Source organism: Chiroxiphia lanceolata, chromosome 3 (genome assembly GCF_009829145.1).
Source record: "Chiroxiphia lanceolata isolate bChiLan1 chromosome 3, bChiLan1.pri, whole genome shotgun sequence".
NCBI lineage: Eukaryota > Metazoa > Chordata > Aves > Passeriformes > Pipridae > Chiroxiphia > Chiroxiphia lanceolata.
The window spans coordinates 87,250,872-87,263,053 of NC_045639.1; the positions used below are offsets into that span (position 1 = coordinate 87,250,872).

At 37.6% G+C, this 12,182-nt stretch overlaps 1 protein-coding gene across 2 annotated transcripts in view; it reads left to right on the plus strand.

Moving 5' to 3' along the window:
* COL9A1 (collagen type IX alpha 1 chain) overlaps positions 1-12,182 on the plus strand; it is a 66,265-nt gene that overhangs the window by 52,174 nt on the left and 1,909 nt on the right. For both annotated transcript variants that reach the window (XM_032684304.1, XM_032684305.1), the window contains 7 exons: positions 2,291-2,326; positions 2,433-2,477; positions 4,229-4,261; positions 6,506-6,652; positions 7,907-7,961; positions 9,172-9,360; positions 11,774-11,851. In XM_032684304.1, the coding sequence (XP_032540195.1) occupies positions 2,291-2,326; positions 2,433-2,477; positions 4,229-4,261; positions 6,506-6,652; positions 7,907-7,961; positions 9,172-9,360; positions 11,774-11,851 (583 nt within the window). The remainder of the gene's footprint in view (positions 1-2,290; positions 2,327-2,432; positions 2,478-4,228; positions 4,262-6,505; positions 6,653-7,906; positions 7,962-9,171; positions 9,361-11,773; positions 11,852-12,182) is intronic.

The window sequence follows — 12,182 nt, forward strand, 5'->3', positions numbered from 1 at the left end:
CTTGATTCATATTTTTTTTTTGTTCAATTGCATGGAGGCTGGAATGAATTTTCTGGGTCAGGTTTAGCATGACTGCAGCTTTGCAAGCAGCACTGATCTGCAGTATGTATTCCAAGTCACAAGCCTGGAGAGCATTGTGCCACTTTATCCTTTCTCTTCTGTTCAGCTTTTGCAACTGCATCAGTCTTATACAGAGGCAAACAACCTTGTCAGGGTTTGGAAAGGTTTTGGTATCTCTGTAGCTTGTTAACCCTAGTCTTTGGGTCAACCCCTGCTAGGATTAAGTTCCTGACTGAAGCAACCTTTTTTTCACTTTCTGATTTAAAAACATCATGGTTTTCTACACTGGGATCAATCCTATAAAGTTCCGTTGTGAGTTATACGTGCATGATAAGAACTCATGTAAATAGCAGTCAGAAGCCAGTAGAATTCACAAATTGGATATTTCAGTAGTTGTTTTTGATCCCAAATCTGTTAAATATTGGGTACTATCCACTGGCACCTTGTCAACATGCAGGTGATGACTACTTGAAGAATGAAACGCCACCAAAGAAATCATCATCAAAAGTGTTTTTATTGAAGTAAAATGTAAAAGTAAGACTTGACAAAATTTGAATGCAAGGTTCACTCTATTTCTGATTCACGTATTTTGAATTGGTTTCAGGCACTCTGGTTCTGTCTATTTTAGTAAAGCTAAACTTTGGCTTGGCACCAAGCCAAGTGACAGACCTTAGCACTGGAACACAATCCTTTATGCTGCTAAATAGTTAAAGTAGCCCCTGGTAGAGTTTTGGATGATGCTGGCAGTTTGCAAGCAATTCTTGGATATGATTTGAGAGGGATTTTTGCAATTAGATAAACAGTATGTCAAGAAAAGTGAGTGTTTTCATAGTTTGACATCTTGCCTTATTGTCTCCTTAAGAAGTTTTGGGAGTCAATATAGAATAGATTCAGACAGTTTCAGCTGTGATTTTTATGTTTGCTAATACAAATATTACAGGCCAAGGTTTCCAAAAGCAATAGATTCTCCTATGTCAGCCTTATCTATTGGCAGTTTTATTGCTCTAAAGAAGATTAAGTGGAGAAAAAGAATCTTCCAAATGATGTTAGGTTGGAAATCAATGTCTTTTTTGTGTGAGTAATTGGAAAACCTTAGTGAGGCACAATGTTGAGAACACTTCAGGCAAAATAGTTTCAATGTTGTTTGACAAAGTTGGAATGTTAAATAGTTCTGTTAGTGCTGTTAAGCTTTGTGAATAATTTAGTGTTGGCTCTTCATTCTCAAGAACATGAGAACAAGTCTGAATTCATTAAACTGTAAACGTTAGACCGGTCTGTGTGCCTATATGTTATGTGAATTAAATGGCTCTCTCAAATGGGAGAGAAAATGCTGTATCTCTGTTGTAGAAAAAACCCTCACCTTCATGCACAGTTATAGTTCTTTTGGAATGCATATGTTTGAATGTGCACAGAATTCAAAGACTATTAAGGGTGGTGTGAATGATTTTCTAACAGAACACAAATACTAAGTTTGTCTTAAGCAACACAACGTTCTACAAAAGAAATAATTTTATCATAGAAACAAATTATGTATGTTTGAAATGAATCAGGTCATTAATTTATTCCTCTTTGGTTCCTGTCTGTCCACACAGGTACATTTTGTTGCAGAATTCTAAGATGAAACATAGTAATGTTATTATTTAAAAAAAAATGGAACATCAACTTTAAGATACAAGCCCTTCAGCTTTGATTGCAATGATCAAACCTCTAGACACAGTTTTGTTAAAAAACATTGAGAATTAAACAGCAAGCAAGATAAGATTGTGACTGCGTTTGTGGATGTCTCTGCTTATCCCCATTATATGGGCTAGTATAGCCTACAGCAATATGGAACACATAATAATGCTAGAAAAAGTCAAACACTTGCAGGATTTTTTACCTATAGCTTCTAACCAATTTGCAGAGCAGACGTGTAGCAGCTACCAAGAGCATCTGTCACGTAAAGGGGAGATTCACAGTCAGAAAGGAGTTTGACAGTCAGAATCTGTACTTCCCAGTGTGGCAGTGGATTATATGTTCCATACTAGTACTTGCCTTTAGTCTGTCACCTAAATTACACAGTAAGATTTAAGTGCTTTCATTGTTGTTCTCAAAAATTCGCAGCTTTAGAGGTTTCTTGCATTAATGCTACATCGTAGGGGGGATTGAAAAACATTTAGTACGCTTTTGAACCTGCAGTTTGAAATTCTGAATGCTTTTTTTTTTCTTTTTTCAATCTTTAACCTTTTAGGGTTCAGTGGGTGAGCCAGGACCTAAGGGTGAACAAGTAAGTCATGTTAGAAATCACGGAACTTAAAAGTCACTGTACTAAATTCCACAGTACGTTACGTTGACTAATCTGAAGGCTGATAGTGTGTCTTTCTTTGATGTAGGGTGCACCTGGAGCAGAAGGAGATGGAGGAGAAAAGGGTGACTTAGTAAGGCATTATTTTTTTCTTTACCTGATATAATATTTTGTTGTTGTAAATTAAGACTTTGTTGGAGTGCTTCAAGCATATGGTTTCATCATTGAAAGGCACATTTCAGTTTTATACCAACTGGGCATTGCAGAGCACAGCAGTTCTGTTGGTCTAGTCTCTCTGTTCTTGCTTTTTGAAAAGCACTCTAAAATATACATGTTCTATTAGGTGTATAAGACAGTACAGACTGCCTTGCAGGAAGGGTATATGTGTGTGTGTATATATAAATATAGATACACTTGTAGAGACAGATTAAGTGTTTATATATGAATATATATGCATACACAGACAGATAAATTCTTGGTGTTTGAAGCAGTGAGGATGAGGAGGTAGATTAATTCTAGTGAAATGGGAGCAGAGTTAATAAATATCCTTAATAACTCAGACTTGAGGGAAATATTTTGTAGTGACTTTAGAAATAAGATTTGCAACTGGCTGTTAGGGAAAGGGAGAATGGTCTGGGAAAGAGGCTGTGGTGCTGTTATATTGCTGGAGGAATATATATATGTGTGTGTGTGTGTATATACCATATTAAAATGGCATGTTGTGAATTCACATGGGTAGTACCCTTGGGTAAAGAGGGTTTGTTTTCCTCCACAAAGAGAAACACACTAGTCCAGCGGCTCCGGTGGTGCCACATCCAGCAAAGCCAGAACTTGATCTTTCTAAAGGAAGTAAACTGCTCCCTATTTAAAAAATGGTAGCCAGGTTATGTGCTGGAAATGAGCATTTTTTCCCTCAAACTTTGCAATTCTGAAAGGCTTTTAATTAACAGCCCTAGTTAGCTAGATGTCGTAGGTGAGCTAGTAATTGAGCTTTACAATCACTATACAGATTCACAGGAAGCAATGCTATGGGTTGTCTAAATGTGGTACTAGCTAGTCTGGATAACAGTTGTTATTTCTATTTCATTTATGTCATATTCATTAACAGACAAAGTGGCCTTTGTAACCTCTAGAAAACAATTATTTCACCAATGGCATTTAGGAAGAGGGAAAATACAGTTTTTGGGAATCTGTCCCAGAGTAATTCCTTTTCTTTGGTGTTTTCATACTAATCAATTTCATAAGTGATTACAATATTTTGAAACTTTTTCTTTTCTAATTCAGAGGGAAACCTAAAAACTCCAGATCTGTGGGACTGCTATTCTCAGTCAGTGATAGAGGGATCTCGGTGTTGTTCAAGTGAGGAGAAAAGTTGCTGGGAATAGCAGCTTCTAGGGATTTGATTTCTTCACAGCACACTAGGCAGACACTTGCCAGATTTCTGTTGCAGTTTTATCAGGGTTAACACAACACCAATATCCATAGTTCTATCAAATTAGAAAATCCTGACTAAATAATGTTTCCTCTAAAGGTTTACAAGCAATATTATGTCTAAGATTGTCCTGTGCTGTAGCTGTGGCTTGGGAGGTTAGAGCCATGTATCTAAGTCCAAGATAAGCAATACAAAACCAATTATAACAAACGTGCTTTCTCATTTGCACCCTAATGAAATGTTTGTGAGAAAGATATTTTGCAAAAAATCCCTGAAATTCAAGTTTTATTTTTAAAGGAATTCTAATTAATTTGTGGTGTAATTTTACATAAATAAACTAAATATGTGAAAATTTTTTATAGTGAAAAAAAATCACATCAAATTTACTACATTTGTAATGTCTATGGTAATGGAGAAACTCTTCTAATATAGTTTGTCTTATTTTTGCTTAGGGTGACATGGGATTACCGGGAGCAAAGGGAGCTGTAAGTATAATGGATAGCATTGTTACAGAAATACAGAGAACTAGTAGATCAGATAGATGGTTTTCTGATTTAAGAAAAAATAATGCAAATAACAAGCTGAGCTCTTTATCACAATTAAATTGAATGAGTTTGAACAGCTTTTCTTCTATTTAAATTTTTAATACAGTCAGTATTAAAATAAATTCACTTTGGAAAGGAGTTAATTTCCTGAATTTCAAATCCAAAAAAGGGAAGCATCATTCATCAGCAGTTTTCTGGCCAAAATACATATTTTTTTAAGAAAACAAATGCACTCTTTTTACAGTAGATGTTGTATAGAAAGGAGGCTCTGTACAGTGAGCCTGTAAAGTACAGCTGCATGCAGCCTGTAATATTAACACTGTAAAAAAGCTGGTAGCAGGATTGTGAGGTCTGTGAAATGAGAAGTATTTGTGGCCCAGATTCTTCTTTTTTTATTTCATTTTTTTTAATAGCAGAATGATAACTTTGATGTGGAAGGTGAGCAGAAGCTTGTATGTCACATGAGAAAAATAATTTGGGAGTTGAACTCATTCTTTTATTTCAGGATCACTAAAGAATGGATTGCTAGAGCATCTGATAGTATGGGCTGTGATACTAAAACACCAGCAGTTCTGCCCACAGGGAACTGAGGCTGATCATAACGAAAAACTCTGCTTGTGTTCTTAGTGGTCTGGGCAACTTTGGGGTTAAGCAAGTGAAAGCTAAAGAGTGTTTACTGCCCATCAAGATCCTACAAGAAGGACATGAGGAAGAGATAGAGAAGAAATCCATAATTTTATCCACCTAGATTTTAAAATCTTGTCTTGATGATACCCTAGAGTGCTTATCCTAGTGAGTACCTACACAGGAATGAGTAATCCATCAGGTAACCTAATAATTCACCAGGCTGGGGAAGAAAAGAATGATGGTCTCCTGGTTGCATAGTCCATAAAGGCAATTTTCCTGTCTTCTTGATACATCTTTTGAAGCATGTTTCTTGGGTTTCCTTCTAACAGAGACAGCAATCACTTGTCTGAGATGCAGCACAGATGGAACCGAAATGGCTCCATCTTGTGGATTTAGCTGATACCACAGTTGAGTGATTTAATTTGCTCTTTAGCATCTCTTTCAGAGGGTATTGCTCTTTTTTTCCCCCAGAGATTTTGGAAGTCGTGAGTGTGTAGGATTTTTTTCCTGTTTGTTTTGCATGTTTGGAGTCTTTTTGTTTGTTTATTTGTTTGTTTTGGTTTTGTTTGGTTTTTGGGGGGGGGGTCAGGTTTTTTTTTTCCCTTGGTTAGTACTACTAACTAAGTACTACTAACTTTTCCCAGTTAGTACTACTATTGATTAATAGTAGTAAATTAACTTATATTGAAAGTAAGTGTGGTGGCTTGACCCTGACTGGACACTGGCTGCCCACCAAGGCCACTGTATCACCCCCTCCCTCAATTTGTTAGGGGAGAGAAAATATAGCAAAAGGCTCATAAGTTGAGGTAATGGCAAGGAGAGGTCACTCACCAGTTATTGTCATGGGTAAAAAAGAGTTGACTTGGGGAAATTAAATGAATTTATTTCAAATCAAAGTCAGAGTAGGATAATGGGAAGTAAAAACACATTCTGCCCACCCCTTCCTCCTTCCCAGGCTTAAATTTATTCCTGAAGTAAAGGGTCATTGCATTCATTCAGGCAGTTTCTCAACATCAGTTTGTGTGAGGATGTTCCTTCCCCTCTGCCAGCAAACTCAAGTGTAGGCACTGAACTAGCTCTGGCTCTGACAGATTAAATAAAGCAGACATGTGTGTTCCCAAACAACCTGGGGCTAGATGGTAGAGGTTCATACTGTGGTACTCTATATAAAAGGCGGTGAAAGGCATTTGGAGCAAGCAGGGAGCTGGAATTTTTGTAACTTAAGCAGCACTTAATGTGTAGAAACATTGCATGTTGACATGCATGAGGGCAGAAGTAGAAACCAAGTACTAGAGTTCTGTTCTTTGACAAAAAATCCATCTTGACCATGTCATTGTTAATGCTGATTTGACCCCTTTAAATGATGAATACAGACCTCTTATGAATCACCCAACCTCTGACTCCAGTAACTTATCTAAAAAGAAGTTGTTCAACAACTGTACATTCCAGCACTCATTGCTTTGCATTTGTGAATAGCTCCTGTCACAATTTTAATATGTCAGAATGATTCTCACATTAGTATAGCAGTCCATTGAAATTCCACTCTTTCATTATCAGATTGGTAATCCTGGAGACTCTGGTTCCCGTGGGCCTGAGGGAAGTCGTGGACTGCCTGGCATGGAAGGGCCCCGAGGCTCCCCTGGACCACGAGGCTTGCAGGGTGAACAGGGTGCCCCAGGTCTGCCTGGCAGTGAAGGTCCAGCTGTAAGTACTGTTTTCATGTAATTGGTATCTTTTGAACACTTACCTGTCACTCACATCACTTACATCACTCCCTGTTTTGCATCAGGAGATGTGTGCAAAACTGAAGTGCCACAGTGCAGTTTGAAGTACACTGTACCTCTCATCAAACACATCTGTACACCAGAGAAATCTTAGGGTTGTAGACAGATGGGTCCTTGGGTCCTCAGTTTTCAGTTCAGCTCTGTTTTCTTATGCCTGCCCTACCCCTGTAGTATGCATGAAACAATGCTTGACACAAGGGTGCCTCACTCACAGTATTTACCGTGCTGGTCAAATTGACATCAACTGGCATAGTTGCACTTGCAGGAACTGGGACATCTTTTAGTGACAGGTGGATTGATTTTGTTTGGCACAGAGTTAAATTTCTTCATAGTGGCTTGTATGGCTTCTGCTTTGGAATTGTACTGAAAATAGTCTTTACAGCACACTGAAGGGAATAGGACAAGGGGTCATGGCTTCAAAGTTAAAGCATAGATTTAGATTAGATATTAGGAAGAAATTTTTCATTGTAAGAATGGTGAGGTACTAACAGGTTGCCCAGAGAAGTTGTGGATGCCCCATCCCTGCAAGTGTTCAAGGCCAGGTTGAATGGGGCCCTGAGGAGGGGGGGTTGGAGGGGTTGGAACAAGATGATTTCGAAGGTTCCTTCCAACCCAAAGCCATTCTACAATGTTTTAGTTACTCCTAAGCAATGTTTACATGGCATCAAAGCCTTTTCTGTTTCTTACACTGTTCCACCAGTGAGAAGGTTGGAAGTGCACAAAAAATTGGGAGGGCACACAGCCAGGACAGCTGACCCCAACTGATCAAAGGGATATCCCCTATCTTATGGCATCATGCTCAGCAATAAAATCAGGGGAAAGTTTGTGGGGGGTGATGAGCAATTGCTTTAATTTGTATCACTTGTCTTTCTTAGGTTTTATTTTCTTCTTCTTCTTCTTCTTTATTCCTTTCTTCTTCCAATGCCTTCTCCTTCATCTTACTTTCTGTTTATTATACCTTTTTTCTCACCACATGAGTTTTCTCACTTTTACCCTACCAATTCTCTCTCCCATCCCACTGGTATGGGAGGAGTGTGTGAATGACTGTGATTCTTAGTTGCTGGCTGGGCTTAAACCGTGACAATTGACCTGCATTTTTTTGCGTCAGGCACATTTATAAATTGTACTGTGACATCAACTGTTTCTTTTAAATGCATTACTTTTTTAATTCTAGGGAAAAGAGCCCACCGATCAGCACATTAAGCAGGTTTGCATGAGAGTCATGCAAGGTAAATATGCTAAAAAGTATTTCATGTTTCTGGTTCATTTAATTGGGACAATCTGTTGCTGTGGAGGCAACCAAGATTTTCCCACTCTTATCCAGAACAAATTGCACAGCCTCAGCAGGGGACTTAGCTGAAAATCTTTCCAGGTGTGAATGTAGGCACAGTATTAGAAAGTCCTTTATTTATATATACTTTGTAGCCTCATTGAACTGTTGATTCCATACTATTGGTGTAGTAAGCAGGCCATAGACCAGAGTATTTTTATGAAGTACATGCATTTTGTATTCAAATCACTTGCTGCATTTGTATACATAAAAGTACACAGCTTCACTGAAAGCTTTTTAGCATTTTGTACTCATACACTACTAGATTGCAGCAAACAAACTATGTGAAAAATAGGTAAAAAAAGCGCAGAGTGTAGAGAAAGGCTTTCTGGAGATAACATACAGTAAAATTAAAGCAATAGGCAGATGCTCAAAACCCTAATTATATTGCTGAGTTCGTGACACATACAGAAATTTGAAGCTTTTCTAATAGGGTTGGTGCATGGGATTTACTGTGTTTAAAAATTTATGCTGCCCTGTAAGCACAAAAGAAACTTTTCAGTACTTGCTATTGAAGATGCCCTTTGGGATATTACACTATTTTAATGTTAAGAGTTTACTAGAATGAAATTGCTGCTCATGATTTAAAAATTCTCAGTAGTCCTCACTGTTCTTGATACTGCCCAGCAGGGTATTTTTAAAAAAAAATTCTATAAATAGGTTAAAAAGGCCTTTTAAAGTGGTCTCTTGAAAGACACAGTACTATTGAGGAGGATTATAGTGAAATCACATTTCGTGCTTGAATTTATTCATAACCATCAGAATTAGCAGTTTCTTACTAGATGATTGAAATGTAAATGATGTAGAAAATTATAAGGACATTTCTAAATAAACTATAAATATCTAAGTAATTTGAGTCTGCAAACATTAAATTTCCTTTCAGAAAAAATCGCAGTTTTTTCTGCACAGTGTGCCTATGCAGTTTGCATAGTCCTAGGATAATACCTTATATGTAATAAACTTTGTAAATAGCATAGCACAAAAGGAAGGTGCTGGAGTGTAGCCTGTCAGTTTGCATAGCAGAGGACCTATGGTCTTCTTCAGTGGTCATGGGAATCTCTTCATTCAAATCCACTTACTCCTTAACTCTGTCTCCCTGTTCATTGCAGAACAACTAGCTCAGCTGGCAGCCAGTCTTAGGAGGCCAGAATTTGGTGCCCCAGGTCTTCCTGGCAGACCGGGGCCACCAGGTGCTCCAGGGCCTGCTGGTGAGAACGGCTTCCCGGGACAGCTTGGCCCCCGTGGCTTGCCTGGCCTTAAAGGTCCCCCTGGTGAGATTGGTCGTAAAGGTCCTAAAGGTAAGAAATTCTGTAACTGGCTTTCGCTTGTTAACTGCTTCAGGTTTTTGTGTTGATTTCTTTCCCCCCTTTCCTTGGATTACAGGTTGTGGATGTAGATTATACATGTGTGAAGTCCAAAAAGACCCTGAATTAGGAACGTAAACTGTTTGCTGTAATTGTTGTGTCAGTTACCACAGAGATTAAATCCATGCTCTTGGATTTAGCAAGACTGGTTTAGAAATCTGGTTTTTAGCAGATGAAAAACATAAACCTCAAAAGTCCATGAGAGAGAGAATTTATATTATGACTCTGACTCAGCATCTTACTTCTAGTTCAGGGCAGATGCTTGTCCTTTTTCACATTGTATAAGTGATTTGATGACAAAAACCAGGTGTGACTCCAGCAGTGATTCTCTCCTCTACTTGGCCTGGTGGTTGACCTCACTTCTGCAGGACTTGGGGTTCCAAAAGCCCATGTAAGTGGTCAGATTCAATCACTAAATGAATTATTCTACTTTTCTAAGTGCACCCAGTTTATCACATTAAAAGTGGCTGATAACTATCTGCCTTTTATTTGGGTTTAAGCCTTGAGCCACTTAGCATCATTGCATCAGGTACCAGAATCTATTGATTCTTTGGAAAGGACAAATCCATAATAAAATTGACTTGCCTTACACTTTATAAAAAATCTTTGATCAAAGTTAAGCTCTTCTGTTCATGACTGAGAGGTTCTGTTCTCCTCTGAAGGATTATAGAGTAGAATTTTCTGCATTCTTATGACCACTGTAAATGTATTAGTTTCTATTCAGCAGCAATTTCAATCTGTTTCTTGAAGGAGGTTTTATTCAAAAATTAAATTTCTACACAAAGATAGTCTGTTGCTGGATTAGAGTGTTTACCTTTGATTCAAGATTTATTTGAAAGTAAAATTGGGAAAAGCTTTGAGAGAAAGAAGAGAATACAAAAGAAGCAAATTTTAATGGCGTCATTACTGGAGCTTTGTTACTGTTTTCATTTAATGTAATGTCATCTACAGAAGAAACAAAATAGAGGTACAAAGGTGATGGAGTATACTGTATTTTATTCAACACGCAGCAGGCTGTGCTGTGTTAATATTGAAAAAAATAAATCTACAGAACATAAAAAAAAATCCAAACAAGCAAGATGCTTTGTTTTCTATCATAATTGTCATAAAATTCCAAAGTTCCCTTTCAGTAAACATTGAAATACAATTACAGATACATGAGAAGTGAATGCCTTCATGTGCAAAAGCTATTATAATGGTACATGGCAGCCAACATGAAAAATCTCAGCGCTTCACTCCAGGTTCCTGGTAGTTACCAGAGTTCCACAGAGGTCACAGAGATGAACTGACTTTCCCCATCCATTTGGGAAGTTGTCTGAGATTGGAGTGAGGGGAAAAGGGTACGTTGGACATGTGATAAAAGGGAAAAGAAGAATTTTGAGAATGATTTAGAAGGTCACAATAAAAAGGAGATAGAAACACGGTAAAATGTAACCATGAGACACAGCAGAAGATACAAAGGTACAGTGATTTTAACAACGAGTCAAGAGTCTAGGCAAGACATGAACTCAGCAGTCTAGTCTATCTTTCCTCCCTGCAGTACCAGATGCTATGGAAGCATAAAATAAAGCTCACGTAAATATTATTAGGTGTAAACTTGTGACTTTTGACTTGCAGAAAAAAAAAAAATCAATGTAGGGTATTCACAATTGGGAATATATACATAATTGTATGGAATAGATATATTGAGCAGAATTTTGAGTTTATGACACAAACAACAAAAAAAACTTCCTCTTACTGTGGTTTGGAGCAAGATATGGGTTTGAAGAAAAGCTGAGTAGCCACCAAAGCAAAGTCTCCATGATATTATTATATGAAAACAGATACTATTAGACAAGAACAAATTTCTTTCATAAAGGTAAAACAATGTCTTACGTGGATGTCAACAGAATACTGTAATCTGTGCAGCCAGCTTCCCCTTTCTTCTCTTCACTGGCCATCTCAAGGACCAGTGCTTTAGAATTCACTTCTTAGCTGAGTTCACATGGCCTTGCAGAAGCCAATAACCTCACTCTCTATATTCCAAAGAACTTGTGTAGTCCTGTGAATTTGGTTTATTCCTGTTATATAGGCTGTTACATATCTCATGTGGTACTTACTCTCCAGCTCCATGTGTTTTTTTTCCTCTCCAAGATGTCTGCTTCTGAGTATGACTCAAATGGGAAAAAAAACCCAATCAAATCCCAAACATTCTACAAGGATCTGTGTCAGGACATCATTCAAATCTGCTAAGAATATATATAGCCAGCTGAATTCTCTGCTTATTAACTGTTCACCTCTGAAAGGGAATTTACTGAAAATGATAGTTCAGGCAGACTATAACTAATATTTCATTAATTTGCTTTAGGTGAACCAGGAGAAAGAGGAGAAAGAGGATTTCCAGGCAGAGGACTGAAAGGTTATCCTGGACCTAGAGGTCTGCCAGGTAAATATAAGAGGGTTAGGGTAAAGAGGAAGAGATGTAGTAATAATTTAGTCAGAGCTGATACTTCAAGATGCTTTGAAAAGATAAAAGGTGTCCATTAAATAATAAGCCTTCAAATTACAGTGCTTCATAATTTTTACATTATAGGTAAGGATTCAGTAAAAAATCAGAATTAAAAACTTTTTTACTAAAATGCCACCACCTCATTTATCTCACTGTAGAAAGGTTAGGGAAGATGTAAACAAATACTTGAAAAAAAAGGGGCAATTACACACAAATAAATGAAAATTGCCTCTTCTAATATAAATATATATTTCATATAGATTACATA